The 19049-nt window shown below is 46.7% G+C and overlaps 1 protein-coding gene across 2 annotated transcripts in view; it reads right to left on the bottom strand.

The window, feature by feature from the left end:
- Gramd2b (GRAM domain containing 2B) overlaps positions 1-19049 on the bottom strand; it is a 100220-nt gene that overhangs the window by 23043 nt on the left and 58128 nt on the right. For both annotated transcript variants that reach the window (XM_059246103.1, XM_059246104.1), the window contains exons 2-4: positions 6591-6710; positions 2862-2961; positions 536-602 (exon numbers count right to left, since the gene is read on the bottom strand). In XM_059246103.1, coding sequence (XP_059102086.1) covers positions 536-602; positions 2862-2961; positions 6591-6710 — 287 coding nt within the window. The remainder of the gene's footprint in view (positions 1-535; positions 603-2861; positions 2962-6590; positions 6711-19049) is intronic.

The following is a 19049-nucleotide window of genomic DNA, read 5'->3' as shown; positions in this document are numbered from 1 at the left end:
TCAGCCTCTTGGGGCAGCCTTTCCTGCCCCAGGCTGATTATCCTAAATCTCAGGATGACTCAGGCAAGGACGTCACTGTGGAACCTTCCTGAATGACTCGGTATCACGAGAGCAGACTGTTCCTTCTGTCTTACGCTCCAGGGTGCTAGTGAGAGGTAAGCGCAGCTGGTACTACTGTCATGGCACGACCTATACCTTCCAGAAACTTTTTTCTTGGTGACCAAGTCCCTGAAATGTGCTCTCCTTCTCCCTATACTGTTGAGACAACTCAAAAAACATTTTTCTAATATAATTTTTATTTGAAGTGTATGCATGTTTTGTCTGCATGTATGTCTGTGTACCATGGTCATGCTAGTGCCCTTGGAGCCCAGAAGAGGGCACCGATGCCCTGGGACTGGAGTTACAGACAGTTGTGAGCTGCCATGTGGGTGCTGGGAACTGGACCCAGGTCCTCTGAAACTGCTGAGCCATGTCTCCAGCTCCTTCAGACAGACTTTTAAATATGTAACTTAAACCAGTTACAGGCAGGACTTACTTTGCCTCAGCGGCTCTTCAGTCGGGACATCAAGAAATAACTTGTGGAAGTGCATGTTCGCCTTGTACTGCGGGAGGGCAAAACACAGGCATCAGCACCGTCACCAGAGGCTGCCAACCATCACACAAGTTTAACTACTCATTTTCCAATTCAGTCCTTCAGGGAGACACAGGGGATGCAGGATCACATAGGTTCATGTTCCAACATAATTGACACCTTGTTGGGTGGCCAGCTGAGCATCAGATCAGGGCCAAGGTACTCCCGATAAGACAGCAGACGACATTCTAAGGACTTTCACCAGGGAAGGTGCTAGAGCCATACACCCAAGTGCCCTGGGGACAGCTCAGGGCTTAGAAGCTTTGCACTCAGCTAACCCTGAACTTGAAGTCCTTGGCCCTACTTCTGCCTTGGTGTGTGGTCATGCCCTCACCATTTAGTTCCCCTGGGTCTCTCAGTTTCTTTTTTTCTGTTTCTGATGTCAAAGGAATTCCCTCCCCTAGAGGGATACTTCCAGGCTTACACAGAGTAACACATTGGGAGAGCCCACCACTCAGGACAACATGTGGTCACCAGTACTATGTGACCACGAAAGCACCTGAGGCCAGAGGCAGACGAGCAGGATATAACATTCCAGGGTGGTACAAGGCCCAAGTGTCTGAAAAGGGCGTCCTTGCAAATTGCACCTGGCTCTATAACTGTGGAGATAATATACAGCCAGCAATTTGTAGCTAGTGAAATGCTTGCCACAAGCATCATCAGCACCCCAACTCCAAGTAGGTGGCACCCCATTCCAGGGTTAGGACACCATGAATCAGGGGTATTGAGGAACATGGCCACACAGTGACTGAGAGACTGATCTAGGTCCTTTAGTGACCGGTTGCTCTGCTTCTAGAACGCTCCTGAGAAAATATGTGCTAAGACAGCGGTTCTCAACCTTCCTAATGCTGCCCATCCACACCATAAAATCATTTCATTGCTACTTCAAAACTGTAATTTTGCTACTGTTATGAATCAAAATGTAAATGTCTTATATTCAGGATATCTGATATGTGACCCCTGTGAAAGGGTCGTTCGACCTCCAAGGGGGTCACCACCCATAGGTTGAGAACCGCTGTGATAGGAACTCTGGAAAGCAGGGTCTTTGATGCTGTGCTATCTGAACCAGCAGAGCTCTCAACAACAAAACCAGACCATCTATTGGCATAAAGAAAAGCTCTAGATCAGGCTATCAAGTCTGAAAAAAAAAAAAAAAGGTAAGAAAAAAGGTTGGAGATATTCTATTATGGCACTTGGAAGACTAAAACAAGAAGACCATCATGAGTTCAAGGGCAACCTAGGCAGCAGAGTATTGTTGTGGGAGGGGGGGGGGAGTTTGGGAGAAAGAAAGGAAGAGGAAAAAAAAATCAATACAGCATATAAGTATATTATCTGACTGTTGACTGGCCCCCATGGGGGAGGGCAAAAAAAATCTTTTTTTTTTTTTTTTAATGGTTTTTCAAGACAGGGTTTCTCTGTGTAGCTTTGCTCCTTTCCTGGGACTCACTCTGTAGCCCAGGTTGGCTTCGAACTCACAGAGATCTGCCTGGTTCTGCCTCCTGAGTGCTGGGATTAAAGGTGTGAGCCACCACTGCCCGGATCCAAAAAACAATCTTTAAAAAGGGCACACCTTGGTAGGATAGCTGTGGAAATTGAACATTAAAAAATTAAATTTCATGCCTGTGCCCACTCTTTTGTTTAGTTCTTAGAAGGCACGAGTTCAATCATTTAGGGGAGACGTATACAACAACAACCTGCAGGACACTGGTGTTCAGGGGTCTTGCTTAGTAGTGGAGTACGTCCTTGGCACACAAGACTTGGGTTCAATTCCTAGAACCAAAACCCCCAAATAAAACCCGAACTCCCCCAATCTGGCCCCAGTAAAGGTGCATTCTGTCACCTCTCTGGGTGTATTCAGCACAGACAGAGTTGTGACCTGTGTGTTTCATAGGTCTTGCTTCTCTGTGCGGCAGGTACCTGATGAGACTGTATTATAATTCGTGGATGCAGTGCTCCCCCCCCCCCCCCCCCCCGTGAGATATCAGACAAGCACTCGAGTGTCAGGCTCTGTCCCACAGCCTTGCACTCCGCCTCTCCATGTGTGCAGATGGCTCAGCTGTGGAATCAGGTCGGCCAGACGAGCAGCGCCCATCTGTCCTTCACATTCTCTAAACCCAGTGCCTACTTTGGCCCTGGTTGGTAGATGGCTGCATTTCTGGATTCTTACTCTCCATTGGCTCCCAAGGCCATGTCGCCCTCAGAGCCCACACACCCTGCGGTCCCTCATTACCTGGCTGGAAGAGGAAGACTTCTTTCTTTCAGTCTTACTTTCGGCTTTACACTCATTCTTATCACCCGACCAAGTGGAACCATCAAAACTGGATTTTGACCTGGGGAAATAAAACCCACAGAGATTACACAAGGAACTGTCTGTGCATTATAAACCCTTACTGTTGTACCATGTCACGTGAAAGACTGACATTAGTTTTCTGCTTCTAGATACAGATCAGAGCTCACTGCACTCTGTGGGCATTTGTGAATCCTGTGACCGGGATGAACTCAGCAGGCTGCCATGATGAACTGCAGAAAGGGCATTTGAGATGTGAAAGTAATTATATCAGTTCAACAGTGTTTCTAATCAGTAGAAAGAGGAGTCCTTGAGGCTCATCACCCAATAAAATTACAGCTGAAGCTCAATCAAGGAATATTTTTGTTTCACAATCCATTAATATTTAATAAGAATTAACTAAGTGGAGCATTGTGCTGAAGACCTTAGGCACACAAGACAGTCTTTATCCTTAGAGAGCTTGTGGGCACATGCATCAAACATTTTTTTTTCTTCTTCTTTTTGTTAAAGGCAGTGCATGCCGGGCGGGCATGGTGGTGCATGTCTGTGAGGCTAGGACATGGAAGGCTAAGGCATGAGGCTTTGGATAAGGGGGTCTAACAGTTTGATTTCTCATTTGCTTTCTGGTCCTGCTCACGGCGCCTGCAGGGAGTGAGAAGAACACATTGAGAAGTCTCAGAAAGCAATACTGTGTAAGGAAGGGCTCCACCCCCCGAGAGGGTGGTGCTCCACACGGCTGTGCCTTCTCCAGATCATCAAAGGTAGCATTGTTGGTCCCATTTGCCCACAGTCCACACCCCTTCAAAGAGTCTCCCTGTTTCTGCAGTTTGGTTGGCAGGGATGAATGCATTTGAGGCCACCCTGAGCTACTCAGAATCTTCCAAACACAAGAGTGGGGTTTGGAAAGATGGCTTAGTGGGTAAAGAGTGAGTGTTACTAACACATGAGGACCCGGTCTTGGATCCCCAGTACCCACGTAAAAAGCCAGGCATGTCTGTGTGAGTCTGTAACCTCAGCACTGGGTTGGGTAGAGATAAGAGGGTTTGCTGGGCTTACTGCCACTGGCCTAGCTAAAAATGGTGGACTCCATGCTCAGCGAGAGACCTTGTCAAAAGGAATAGGATGAAGAGAGAGAGAAAAGGACACTTGAATTCCTCCTCTGGTCTCTCAGTGTATACACACGGGCTCACATAACCTTCCCCATCGTGTGCATACAAGGCATACCACACAGACACCATCATAAAAGTCAAGTCTTCCCTTGTCTGTTAAAGGCAGAGGCTAGAACTCTGGAATCTCGGTTGCAGGCTGACTTAAGCCTGGCTCTCCCCTTTAAGCAGCTGCGTGTGAGTCTGCGCGTTATCTTCAACCCCGTAGCTGAGAACAGTCACTTCAAGGTGGAAAGCGTGTATGAGTTCTAGAATTGATGCGGAAACGTATTTTATAATTATGTAGCTGCTTTATTGCTAGTGGCCGGACATAGTAGACAGCAGGTCCATAATTCGACACAGTTTCTTAAACTGAAACTACTTATTTGGTTCAAAGTAGATCTAGGAGGAATCTGAATGAATTCAAATGCCACAGAGGGACAGACAGGACGGACGCCGGGCAGACAGTAGACACTGGTTTTCTCTGCTATGAGAACATAGGCTGTACAATGTCTAGGCTTCTCCCAGGAGTTTATGATCCGTAAATCAGGAAAAGGACCTCTCAGCAACTCACAGTAGATGGACTTGACCAGCTCTGGACTAGCTAAAATGTTCCCTGGGAATTCTGGGATTATTATTATTTTTTTGAACTATGAGTTTGCCTATACTCGACCTGAAAAGATAACTATTTTTACAAATGTCAAAAATAATAATGACATGTAGATAGGTATGACAGTGCCCGACTGTAGTCCTAGTATTTGGGAGCCTGAGGCAGGAAGATCATGAATTGAAGGCCATCCTGGGGGATACAGTGAGTTAGGGGCAAGCCTCAGCTACACAGTACATCAAACACAAACAATAACAACCAAACAATGCTGGGTGTGGTGGTACACACACTTAACCCGAGCACTCCGGAGGCAGAGGCAAATGGATCTCTGTGAGTTTGACGCTAGTCTGGTCTACACAGAGAGACCCTGTCTCAAAACAAACAAACATCAAGAAAACAAAATGACAGCAGCAAATAAAATAAGGATGGAATGCACCACTTCTGTTGGCTCAACGCACGTTATTGGAATTAGAAGGTGGCAGGCAGATGTTCTGAAGGACTATGCAGGGTAGGCAAATACAGTAAGGAGGGCAGCTCTCTCTTTAAGGGCTTGAAAGGCACAGTGGCACAGGGGCGGCCCTGTGGTGCAGACGGGAAGCTTCTTTGCATAGTACTGATTTCTCCGCATCGTCTCGGTCATGGTAGTCTCACTTCCTACAGCTGCCCACAAGCAAGACCACAGCCCAGTGCTAAATGAAGGCGCATGAAAACAGTTAAGAATTTCCAGACATCGTGAGCAGAGCATCAGTGCCCGGCCCTCTGCACCACTGCCAGGCCGGATACCCTCGTAGTTCCCCACATCTCCTACTGATGCACGCACAGTTCTCATTTGAAGCCTGGGGAAGTCAGAGAGAACCCAAGCATTTGCAAGGTAACTCCCCAGTCGGTCACAGAGAAAGAACTGTGAGAGCATACACATTGTGCTCTTGTGTGTGTGTGTGGGGGGGGGGAAGACATGGTCATTTGGTGAGCGGGGCAGGGTGCTCTGCCGGGAAAACAGCTATAAAAAAATGGTGAAAGATGAGACACCACAAACAGGGTGTGCAGGGAAGACACAAGTTACTGGGAGTGGTACCTGAAAAGGGAAATCTGGGTGAGGAGTTACACTACAGGCATTGATTTAGGAGAGGGCTGAAAGGAGACAGAGGTGGAGACCCAGGGATGAAGGGAAAGGTAGGACTTGGTTAACTGTCTCCTGGCAGAGGTGGGGGAGGGCAGGGCTTCTAACAGCTACAATAATGGGGAGGAGAGAGAGCACTTCCCCTTTGTGGAGAGTCCTAAAAACCACATTTAAGCCTGGGGACACAGCTCGGTGGTAGAACAGTTGTGTGTGTTCAGCCTCAGGTTTGATCCCCGGAACCAAAAAACAAAACCAAAATTAAAACAAGAACAACAAAACGTCTCACATTGATTCCTCTGGCCACAAATACCTCTAAGCTCCCCCTTGGCAGTTTTTGCCTCTGAGAGTGATAGAGCCCTACAGCTCTGTATTAAGACACATCACTCCTCCTCCCTTACAGCCAAACCGGGTCTCCTTCATAGCCCCAGTCCCAGGACATGGGTAGCTCAGCAGATCCCTGGGATGGGTTCTCCTCTGCTCTTTCCCGTGGCTCCCAGGAAAAGTGAGGGCGGTTGTGCGTATGTGGAGGCTGAGCAGACACTGGGCGCATTCTGCATTGAGAGTAGACCCTCTGGCTTCCTCAATCAACACATCATTGTTTTCAGAAAGAGGTAGCCCTTCTGCAGAGGCTGATGAGCAGGAGCAAAAGGTCCTGCTAGGAAGACATGAGAGTACCAGGGCAAAAACCAGGGCCATGCTTTCTCAGGGCATGATCTGCGTACAGTTGAGCCACAACCATAAAACCAGAAACGCCAGTGTTCTCTACCAGCCCGAGAACAAAGGGTCCGCTGAAGACTCACCACAGGCCAATGCTTTTCTTCTGGTCTGGGGACTCGGCCTCCCCTGACGAGGTAGGGGACTGGGCTGTTGGCGACTTGCTGATCTTCTTCCTATCCTCCACACCATTCTCTGCCTCTAAGCTGGAGAAGAGAGAAAAGCGCTTCACTTTAGCCATCCAGAGGGAGGCAGGAGGAGAAGCAATGAAGTGCTCCCGCGTTCTAGAGAGAGGAATGATCTTCATTCCTCACTGGCAGCCTGGTCAACTCTGGCAGCTGAGGTCCTTCCCAGCCTCCATTCTGAAGCCACTCCGTGGGAGCCTTAATGGCAGGCAGTCCCTGCAGGTGACACCTGCTTCCCTTGTAAATGTCTGACCGCCCAGGACTTGCCCAGCTCCTGGCCTGTGCCTGTGGCCCCGAGCTGCTCAGCTCTGCCCAGCCAAGGCGTGTGCTGTGCTGCAGATCACCTGGAGGCTGGGAAAGCCCCAGTGCGCAAGCGCAAGCTCATGGCTCACACACATGGGTGGCCTCCTGCAGGTGCCAGGAACCCCCACCCTCTTTGTTTGCACTTCTCTTATGTCACTTATCACCTTTTGTTGTACTTATGACGGTCCCACTCCGGGTTGTTGTTTTAACTACGCACTTCCCTAAGCAATTTACAGACTCTAATCTTTATAGCCACCCAAGCTAAGTGGGAATTATTACCTTCATTTTATAGGTAGGAAATCAGAGGCCCTCACTGAATATCTTGCCCATAGAGCTCAAATCTATTTTAGTTCTGTCCCCTCATGAGGTATTTGTATATACATTCTATTTCTAATTTCATCCACCCACCCCTCTACCCATCCATCCACCCATCCATCCATCCATCCATCCATCCATCCATCCATCCCTCCACCCACCCCTCCACCCATCCATCCACCCATCCATCCATCCATCCATCCATCCATCCATCCATCCATCCATCCATCCCTTTCTCCCACCCCAACTCACCCACTTATTCATCTTATCCAATATGGGAGTTCCAAGGTGGGGCAAGAATTGCGTTCATCTTTATATTAACCATTCAACACAGCATGGCAGTGGGCTGTGAACAATGGGCTATGGAAAAACTAAGCCTGATCTTGGTAAGAGAGACAGGAAGAGGGTAGAGAAGAAGGTAAATCAAGAGGGTTTGTTCACTGAACCGCCGACAAATGGATGACTGCCAGCATGGTGGATGAGGCAGGCACACCAGTTGGTGGATGGAGACGGCCTTGGGATGGTTTGCGACGTGGGAAGTGGGAAAGAAGTGAAACTGAAGGAGAACAAAGGTGGTATTCACAGTCCAGACCGTCTTTGATCTTAGCCTGGGCCTGGGCCGTAAAAGCTCAGGAGACACACTTCTGAGGTTTCCCCGCACTCTACCGAGACAGAGCAGAAAGACAGATGCAATAAAGCGGCATCGCCGTGACGCATTAACTGAGTTTAATCCTAATTTATCACCTATTTGCTATTTCTGCTTGCATGTGAGCAGGCAGGAGGTTAACATGCAGGCGGGCTAAGTCCTGTGTGTGCTCATTAACCATGTTTCACAGCATGCGGACGCTGCAGGCCACCCCGATGGGAATTATATCCTGCCACTGAAATCAAGACTGAGTACATCTGACAAGCAAAACCAACTCATCATCCCAGAAATGGCTGGTACTCTCATTTTGTAATTAGCATTTCTCTTTTTTTCCAAGCAGATAAATACTGAAGTTCAGAGACCAACCCTCTCCTTCTTCAGTTTTTCTCAAGGTATATGAAAGCTGTACTGCTTTATGTGACAAGAGGCACAATGGAAGCCTTTGAACTATGACTGGGCCAGATGTGGAGGCGCACGCCTTTAATCCCAGCACTTGGGATGTAGAAGCAGGCGTATCTCTGTGAGTGTGAGGGCCAGCCTGGTCTATATAGTAGAAAAAATGCTTTGCTTTAAAAGTTTAGAAAAAAAAAAAGTACTTTACTTAACCTCAGGGCCAATTTAATTTGTAACCTCGAAGAGTTTAGCAATTGTTAAGAGGCAAGGCCATGTGGTGGTTTGAAAGAAAACGGCCCCCAAAGGGGAGTGGCACTATTAGGAAGTGTGGCCTTGTTGGAGGAAGTGTGTTGCTGGGTTGGGGGTAGGTGGGGTGGGCTTTGAGGTCTCATATATGCTCAAGCTACTCCCAATGTCACAGTTCACTTCCTGTTGCCTTCTGATCAAGATGTAGAACTCTCAGCTCCTTCTCCAGCACCATGTCTGCCTGCATGCCGCCATGTCTCCATGATGATAATGGACTAAACCTCTGAAACTATAAGCCACCCCAATTCAATGTTTTCCTGTATAAGAGTTGCCATGGTCATGGTGTCTCTTCACAGCAACAGAAACCCTAACCAAGGCAGGCCGTCTTTGCCTGTTCTCTCTATTTGTATATTTTATGTGTATGGGTGCTCTGTCTTCATGCACATCAGAAGAGGAGTTCAGATCCCATTAGAGATGTTTGCAAGCTACCATGTGGTTGCTGGGAATTAAATTTAGGACTTCTGGAAGAGCAGTCAAGTGCTCCTTGGGAACCAGAGAGACTGACTTCTTTTATGTAGGAGACGACTTCATTTCAGCATCCACTTAAATACTTCCTAAATTTTACACAGGGTCAGATTGCCTCTTGGAGGCACAGCCATGTCTGTCTTGTATGGAAAGAGCTGCCCTCCCTAAGAGCCACTCAGAAGAGGGTATCTCTCCTGATACTTGGCTCAGCAGAGATAGATAGATGTACCTTGCTCTGAGCACAGACGGCCTAGCAAGAAGCTGGAGAGGAGGCAAACTGGGCTGGATTTCAGCCTCTCCTGGACTTGACCTTACTTGGGCAGGCACTCTTGTACAGGGCAGGGCTCCGAGGGTCGCATCACATGGTGGTTCTGTTTCTGGGACTCTAGATGAGCACTGGAGTCTCCAGCACACATCTCTAAACATCCTATCCGAACAGTGACTTTCAATGCAAGACACACTTCCACTCTCCTGGAACATGTGCAAATCTTCCAAGTCCTTCTCTGCTCGACAGCCCTACCGGGGGCACACTGGCTTCACAGCCTTTCCTGCCTGGTCCCCTCCATGTACCTGCTGTCTGCCTGCCTTCCTTCCTTCCTTCCTTCCTTCCTCCCTCCCTCCCTCCCTCCCTCCCTCCCTTTATTTCTTTCTTTTTAAAAGGATTTATTTTATTTTCAATTATGTGTATGTGTCTGTGTGTGGGTAGGTACGTGTGAGTGCAGGTGCCCCCAGAGGCCAGAGGCATGGGATTCTCTGGGAGCTGCAGTTACAGGCAGTGAACCACCCAATCGATGCAGGTGCTAGGAACGGAGTTCTGATCCCCAGAGCAGTACATGATCTGAACTTCTGAGCCCTCTCGCTCTCTAGCCCCTCCTGCTGGTTTCTTAACTCACCAGGTGCCAACGCAGTATCTTGTATTATTCACGTTTCTCCCAAATGCCTTCCTTATTGAATTACTACTCGAAGTTCCTTAAAATTCAGGCACTTCTTGGTTTTTTCCATGGCACCCAGCTTAGCGTTTTATTCTACTGGTAAAGTGACTGATATGGGAGTAATTGTGCATTGTCTCAAAGAGGAAGTGAATTCCATCCACGGGCCAATTCAGTTTCAGGGTGGTGTTTATTTAAAGGTGCTAAGGGCTTAAGAGAGCTAATTCCCAACAAGCAACTTTCCTGCAGGGGCCCCTCACCTTGGAGGCCTTGTCAGCGGGAGACTAAAACCCACGTCGAATCCAGACAGTGGAGGGCCACCCTGCTGTGCTTGAGGGTGCTCAGGAGGACACCCTGTGCTTCCTGAGGCTCTCGGGAACTGGGGATTACTGAAAATGCAGCCAGGCGGGTTTAACTGGATCATGAGCACAAAACCCGGGTTCGTTGTTGTTTCTAAACAAGAAGACAAACCTTTTCATGGACAAAGACTGAAAAGCGTCAGTGGGGAAATCCAATCAGTCTCTTTCCAAAGAGTATTTCTTGGAAAGGTCTTTACTAGGCTCTGAGCTAGGATGTGGACTGATCTGAGTACCTACAGAGGGACAGAAATCGCCCCAAACACAGGACTTATCTTCACCTGCCTTGGCAGGCTAGTTCTTCTCCCCCCTTAAGTATTCAAGTTAAGCATCAGTCATGGGCCCCCAACGCCTTTCGGTAGGAATTTGAGAACAACGAGATGGCTAGCTTATACAAACAAACCTGTCCTGGCCTATGAAGAGACTGCATTTCATACTAGCTGGGACAAGCTGACTTTAACACAACCCTGCCACACACGGTTACACAATCCACAAATAAAAACAGGTTGGACCACCCTTATCAAAAGGTTGATGTCTGTCATTTCCCAGACCTCTGCTGATGACTTAAATTCGGATTTCACAGTTTTTCAGAATTAGATTTCTTAGGTAGAGGCTAGCATCATTTCTTCTGGTGACTGTCCCTGGGAGTTCAAAGGACATCCAACATTCCTTTCTCTGGTGAGCACACTGCCACTAGGCAGAAGCCATGATTAAACTGCTTCTCAGGCGAAGGACATCAAGTGTCTTGCTGTGGAAGTCCCGGAAGCTGGAATCCTTTCCAATTAAAGCGACAATTCCGTGTTAAATTAGCCTAACTGAAGGCATTAAAAATAATACGTCACTAGACTTTCTCGTGCGAGGAAAGGTTGGGGTCATTTTCCAGCCACCTCTTTTTAAAACTATACCCTTTACCATCTCTAAGAGGATCTACGGAGGAAAACTTCCTGGAAATGGGACTGTAGCGGCTAAGGCTAGGTCAGAAGCAGCCCTGATGCTGAAGACTGGGCCGCTGGACTGGGGATATTTGAGAAGCAGATTTATCCTCTAGGGATGGAGGAGGGTTCTGGGAATTGCTGGGTGACACCCTCTGTAAAAATACAGACAGTTGGTCTAGCTTCCAAAGGAGGAAGTGGAGTGGGCGTTAACAGGCAGAAGGGAAGATACTCTGGGAGATACTTTACTCTTTTTACGGCTGTGGGACTAGTGAAGAGACAGTCCCTACGGAGCTGGAATTTCCCCCCAAATCTCACACTGGAAGAAGGAGAAGGCTGGAAGCCGTACCATTCAGAGGAAGTGCTTGTCCCCTAGACACAGATCTCACACGGTTCTAACATCTTATCAGGCAGCCTTTCAGGAGAGACTGGACTGAGACAGTGACAAGTGGGACAGGAGAGACTGGACTGAGACAGTGACGAGTGGGACTACACCTTGACCAACACTGCTTAGCGATGCCTACTACCTCTTGTCTTCTATTTAAACCTAGACCTCCAATCAGGACCTCAAGGGGGGACTAGAGTCTGGGGGAGGGTGAAGTGTTTACCAGAACTTTCTATTTGCTCTTTTTCCCCAATGCAGCCACACTGAACAAATCTCTTTTCTCCGCTTTTCACCGTTATGCATCTCTTTATTGGAATACTGAGGACAGGTGGCTGAGCCTATCTGGTTAGGAAAGTTGGGGGCCCAGTCTTTGACCTTTGAACTGCAGTGACATGAGGTGTGAACACGTAGAAGTTGGTAGTAGACATAAGGATGGCTGGAAGACCCTTCAGCTTCTCCAATGTGGGTCAAGGCAGAATATCCCAGTGTAGATAGAATGTATAACAACAGCTCCTGGCTTACAGTTCTAACCCAGCCTGTCTTTGTCTAGCTGGAGCTAATGTGTCTACATTTCTACTTCAGAACAGATACTGTAAGCACCCATACAGTTTGCATGTTACAAATGGAGAGACAAATTCTTCAACTAGTTTCACGCGGCTCAGTTTCTCTCCACAGAAGCATTTTCTTTCCCAGTAACTTGTGTGTGTCTTTCTTAGGAGACTCTGTGCAAACGAGTGTGTGCATCTTATCTATGTAAAAGACAGCATACTATTTTATACCTTGCTTTTAAATAGGCTTAAAATTGTTTTAAATCGTGTCTCTGTGTGGGGTAGGGTGAGGTGGGGTATGTGAACATGAATGCAGACACCCACACACGCTAGAAGAAGGCATCAGATACCCTGGAGTTGGAGTTACAGGCAGCTGGGAACCTTTGTGAGGGCAGGAGGTGCTCTCAATGGCTGAGCCCTCTCTCTGCCTCCTAAGTTTAAGAAAATTACTTACCTATGTATTTGTTTATTATTTTAGAGTGCACGCATACACATGCGTGCGTGCATGCGTGTGTGTGTGTGTGTGTGTGTGTGTGTGTGTGTGTGTGTGTCTGGAAGTCAGAGGACAATTTGTGGGAATTAGTTTTCCCTTCTACTATGTGGGTCCCAGGGATGACCTGGCAGTAGCGCCTTCTTCTGCTGAATCATCACGTCAGCTCCAGTGTGCTCTAAAAATAACAACAACTACAACAGCGTAAAGGACTGTATCTCGGTGCGGTGCTCTTTCCTCATCAGTATGCATAGATCTTTCTCATTATCACCTCTCTTCCTTCCTTCTCTGTTTCTCTCCCTTCCTCTGTTCAACAGGGTCTTGCCATGTGGCCCTGCCTCCTGGGGTGGGATGACAGAAGTCACCATGACTGAAGGACACTAAACCCTGAAGTATAGGAAACAAGGGCATTCAGGACTGGCTCAGGGCCCAAAGACATCCTCATCCTTCTGGGGCTAGACTTGTCCTCAAGCAGGGGACACTCTCTATCCACGAACAACACAGATCTGGGACAGACGTCCTCAAGCAGGGGACACTCTCTATCCATGAACAACACAGATCTGGGACAGACTTGTCCTCAAGCAGGGGACACTCTCTATCCATGAACAACACAGATCTGGGACAGACTTGTCTAGGGCCCTTCTTTTATTTATTTCCCTTCCTGACCAGTACTAGGGATGAAACCAAAGCTTAAGCATGCTACCTAAGTGTTGAGTCAAGTCCTGAGCTCTTCTTCATTTTGAGACAGGGTCTTGCTAAGTTACAAAGGCTGGCCTTGAAAGTGTAATCCCCCTGCCTCATCCTCTAGAGTAGCTGGGTTTACAGGCTCATGCTACTGGACTTGACTGAGTCTCACCATTTTTTTTTTTTAAAGATTTATTTTATTTTGAATTGTGTGTCCATGTGTGCATGCTCACATGCGGGTGTGCACGTGTTAATGTGTGCATGTGCATGTGAGAGCATGCACGTGTTAACGTGAGTGTGCACAGAGGACTACAGGTGCCTGTGGAGTTCAGAAGAGGGCACTGGATTCCATGGAGCTGGAGTTACACTCAGCTGTAGGCCACCTGAGGTGGGTACAGGGACTGAATTCAGGTCCTCTGGAAGAGCAGGACTTAACTACTGCACCAGCTCTCTGGCCCTCATTTTTAACTAAGAAATGTAAATGACATTCAGCGACGGCCAGATTTTGTGGGAGAAAACCTAAAGTCCTAAAGGAAAAAAAAAACCAAGATAAGCCAAAAAGTAACAATTTGGGGAAACTGACACCAGAGAACAAATAAAAAGGACTCAAAGCCTTCACAAGCAAGTTCTCAGAGAAAGAAGGCAGAACCCTGCTGTGGAATATTTAATTATGAAAAGATGCGTTACATTTGTTTATGCTGCATTTGTTTAACTATGTAAAGATGTGTTACATTTGTTTATGCTGCCTTTGTTTAACTATGTAAAGATGTGTTACATTTGTTTATGCTGCCTTTGTTTAACTATGTAAAGATGTGTTACATTTGTTTATGCTGCATTTGTTTAACTATGTAAAGATGTGTTACATTTGTTTATGCTGCATTTGTTTAACTATGTAAAGATGTGTTGCATTTGTTTATGCTGCCTTTGTTTAACTATGTAAAGATGTGTTGCATTTGTCTCACCCTAAGGCACCGGATTGGTCTAATAAAAAGCTGAACGGCCAATAGCTAGGCAGGAGAGGGACAGGCGAGGCTGCAGGGCAGAGAGAATAAATAGGAAGAGAGAAGAAAGAATGAGAGAAAGAAGAACAAGAGGAGGGAAGAGGGAGACCATGCCCAGGGCAAGAAGCCAGCCACACATGTGAAGTAGTGAAAGTTAGATATACAGAAGGAAGAAAAGCAAAAAGCCCCCAAACAAAAGGTAGGTAAAGAGAAACAGATTAATTTCAGTTAAAACAAGCCTAAGCTAGGCCGAGCATTCACAATTAATACTGAGTCTCCGTGTCATGATCTGTGAGCTGGTTGGTGGCCTAAAAGAAAAAGCCTGGTACAGAACCCTGTCCCTACCAAACAACAACAAAACAAACAAAAACCAACTCATAGTATTGTGGAGGAGGAGAGCCTATCTGTCTCCTAACTCTTAGTTCAAATCCTGGTTATAGTTTGTAACACTTCACGATCTGCCCATCCAGCTTCCCGGTCTCTCTGATGCTCACACGCTCCAGCCAGCCACCCTGCTAATTCCTAGGAGGAACCGCTGCCTGGGCTGCTCCTTCCGGGGGACATTCTCATCTTCAAGTCTTTACTAGTCACCTTCTCAGTGAAGCCATATTTTTAACTAGTGCTGGAAAGACAATATCAAGACAGAAAAAAAAAATCAAGCAAGCAATTTAAGATGTGTAAGCCAGGCACTTTTGCACTAAATGAATAGCAATTCCAAACAGAAGACAAAATAAACAACAATAATAATAGCAACCAGAAAAAAAAAATCAAACAGAAAAAAGTGCGTAAGGATCATTAAAAAAGAAAAATGGGAAGCTTAAGGGCTATGGCTTTAGCTAGAGCTGCGTCTCAACAAAACAAAACAAAAACAGAAAAAGAGGGATCTTTATTAAGATAGAGAAGTTATAAAATACAGAGAACACATCAAAAACAAGTGGATTTCTTCTTAATCTGTGTAAGACCTAATGCCAGACTCCGTTCTCTCAAGTAGACTCTCTCAATCTTGAGGAGTCAGCCTTTGTTGGGAACAAGTTTAATTTTGCACACTATAAGTGATAGTGTGAGGCCAAAATCAGGAACAAGAACAATACATCTTGCACGTTAATTGGAGGCCAATTGGGAAAAATACACCTTGCAGGTTAAGGGTTCTGTTTGCAGTTAAGACAGTTAAGAATAAGTTCCTGTTTTTCCTATGTTTGTCTGACCCACTTGATCACATGTGGGCAGGAAACATGTCAGGATGTATGCTTGCTCCTAATTGGATGTAAGTGGGAGGTACATTGGCAGGAAATACTCCAGGATGTATGATTGCCCCTGATTGGATCTGGTGGGAAATGCAGTGAATTGTGGGTTTTTCCTTTTTAAGCCTCTGCAAAACATGACTTGTGGCCATTTCCTGGGAACCCTTGGGTGCTCCTGGCCAGAGCCCATCCTCCTAGGCAGTATTTAATTAAAGCTTGCTTCAAATTTGGCTTCAAATTGTGGTAGTGGTCTTATTCTCTCCCGGTGGGATTAACAGTATCGACCACGAAGATTGCCTAGGGAATCAGAGGTGTCTTCTTCTTCTTTTTTTTTTTTTAAAGATTTATTTATTTATTATGTACACAAGTGTTCTGCCTACATGCATGCTTGCAGGTCAGAAGAGGGCACCAGATCTCATTACAAGTGGTTGTAAGCCACCATGTGGTTGCTGGGAATTGAACTCAGGACCTCTGGAAGAACAGCCAGTACTCTTAACCCCTGAGCCATCTCTCCAGCCCCCAGAGGTGTCTTCTAATGTGAAGAGGAGAATCAGGGAAGCTCTGGAAGTGGAGGCAGTTTGACTTTTCAAAGCCTGGACAGGTGGCAGGAAGCAGCAGAGCTGAGAGGCTGTGAAGCTTGATTTGGCTGAACAGACAGAGGGGACTGTCTTAGACTTCATTTGATTGACAGTGGGGATTAATGAGGATCCATTCATTCGGATTAAGTAGGAGGAATGAGATGAGATGTTGAGTGTCCACCATTCCTCAGCAGGGACTTGAGGTCATGCACCTCTCCGGAGCATTATATTTCCATCAGTGGGCAAGGAAGGCACACGTGGAGGTCAGAGACAAAGACAATGGAAAAGCAGATGGGGGATGGATTCGAGGGCAAGAAACAGGCGACCCAAGGGAAGTCATCCAGAGACAATGTTGAGATGAGCGGGAAGAAAGGCCATGAGAGAAACGTCAGGACAAGACAAGGTCACGGGGGAGGGGAGCACAGCATTGCCAGAAACAGTCCTAGGGTCACAGGAGGAAACGACCTGCTAGGAAGGTGAATCTAGTTTTAGGTAAGATGGACAGACATGGGCAACGGGTAGAAAACTGTGTCAAAAAATCAAATCAAGAAAGGCTAAGAGAAACTAACACTAAGAAGTGTACATGATGCTGTGGAGGGGGACACGGGGTAGGAGGCCCCAGTTTGCCAGTTTGGAACCCTGGGTTGAGTCTAGCACATAGCCACAGCAGCCTCTCTGGAATCTCACAGCTCTCTCTCTGCTCCTGCTGATGTGGGTGGAGGCATTGTCCCTTCCCACCCAACCTTCGTTCCCGGTCCTTCCCAATTACCCCATTTCTCTCAAAGCCTTGAGCAACTCACGTAACTAACTCCACAGTGTTTCCTTTTCAGGATTTGTACTCAAGCGACTGAAAAGCAGCTCCTATGAAAAACAGACAACTGGAAAGCCAGCCCCTCGGAGCACGGTCTGTGCTTTGTGGAGTTAAACAGTGAGGGGCAGCCACAGCGGTAGTTCCCTTCACCCTGGGGAGACACACAGCAGTGATGTCCACAGTCGCTCCCATGGAGCTTTCTAGAACATCAGGGCGTGATGCATCCTCCTCAGACTCTACCTCCATCACGTCACACCACAGCTCCAGAGCTAACAATGGCCTTTCATGGAGCCCTGGATGTCACCCAAGCCTCTCCAGGGTCCTCCAGTCTCCACCTGCTTTCCATTCTGGTCCTGGTGTTGGTCTCTTTCACAGGCCAGTCCATCTCCCTCTGCACACTCTGCTCCCTCACATGGCCTCAGGACAGGTCCAGTTATCTCTCCCCTATTCATATCAGCCTCTATCTCTTCATTCTCAATATCTGGATGTAAAAAAGAACTGCAATTAATACTAGTTGACTGGACAATGCCTATAACCGATCCAAGGATAGACGCTGCATTATATAGAAAGCTTATCCTGGAATTTTGTCTCAAATCTGCATGGTAACGTCCTTTTCAAACGTGGGTGACAAGTCCCACCGGAAGAGGGCCCCACTGAGCGTTGAGGTGAGAGGGGGGAAAAGAGGCCAGTCTCCATGCTTTCCCCGGCTTAATTAGTATTATGCAAACTTCTTTTTCAAACAGATTATCAGTTAGGTGAGCAATAATCTGAAACCACACGGAAACTTGGAAAACTGTCTTGATTACTAGTGGAAACCACAGCAAGAGAAACCATAATCAAGTGAAATAATTTCTCGGCAGCGGCATTTTGAGGCCAAAGCACAGTTGGAAGCGACACAGGAGAGTAACAAGGCCCTGCTCCATCAAGGAGGCGGCAGCTGACGGCCTCCGATCTCCAGCCAAGGTAGACTGATGCTGCCGACGGAGTTCTCATGTTATTTACACCCTCTGCACGGGAATATTAGTTTGCACTGCTTGGTACAAACAAAATATGCTGATTATATTTCAATTGGAGACCAGAATACAATCTCCTTAATTTGTTTATTTATTTATTGTTTTTGAGAGCAGTCTCATAGGCCTGAACAAGGTAGAGCAGGCTGGCCCTAAACTTATGACCATCTTCCTACCTCTGCCTCTTACACCCAGCTATTTTTTCACATTTTTGTCTCCATTGTTTTTTGAGGCTGTTCATTTACTAGTGGTTGCTGAATATCAAAATAAATCACCTTTTATACACTTATGTATATAAGTGTATATAAATATATAAATATAAATATGATATATTGCGGACACTTATTTGATTAAGCTGTGTTTAGGGAAGAATTGGCTTTTAAATACAATAGACACCTCACTTAAAAAAGTGCATAAAGTTCAGGGGGAAAAATGAGATAAAGCACAAAATTAACAAACCTTCAGCTATTAACTACTATAAACATCAGAAATATCAAACAAGATGGAAGAATTGGTTAGCTATTTCAGAAAACAGCTAAAAACCAAAGCTGAAATTTTGGAAAGCGATGTGGTCATTGGGAATATTTTGGAGGAAGTAACATAGAAACAGAGTATGACATGTGACTAAATCAAAATAGCCGCTTGGAATTAAACATAATCTTGAATGGTAAAACGCAGCAAAACCCTCTCTTATTGAAATACAAAACCAGGAAGTTGGGGGCTTCAGGCAAAAGTTGTAAAAGGCTGAAGGTATTCAAGGAAGGAAAAAGGAAAGAGCAAGGCGCTGGTGTACCAGGAGTGCTGAAGCAGTAGTGTGCCCGAGGATGTTTGCATCTAAGGATGCAGCAATGAGCTGCTGTCCTCCCTGAGGGAGGGGCGGTGGGGGAGAGGCGGGCGGAGATCTGAATGTAGAACAGTAACAGGCTCTCCCATGCATCCTGAGATGACGTGGCTCACAGTCACGACA

This window comes from Peromyscus eremicus, chromosome 19, assembly GCF_949786415.1.
Source record: "Peromyscus eremicus chromosome 19, PerEre_H2_v1, whole genome shotgun sequence".
In the NCBI taxonomy this organism is placed as follows: domain Eukaryota; kingdom Metazoa; phylum Chordata; class Mammalia; order Rodentia; family Cricetidae; genus Peromyscus; species Peromyscus eremicus.
The sequence above is the reverse complement of the archived record's forward strand: the minus strand, read 5'-3'. Positions and strand labels throughout refer to the sequence as shown.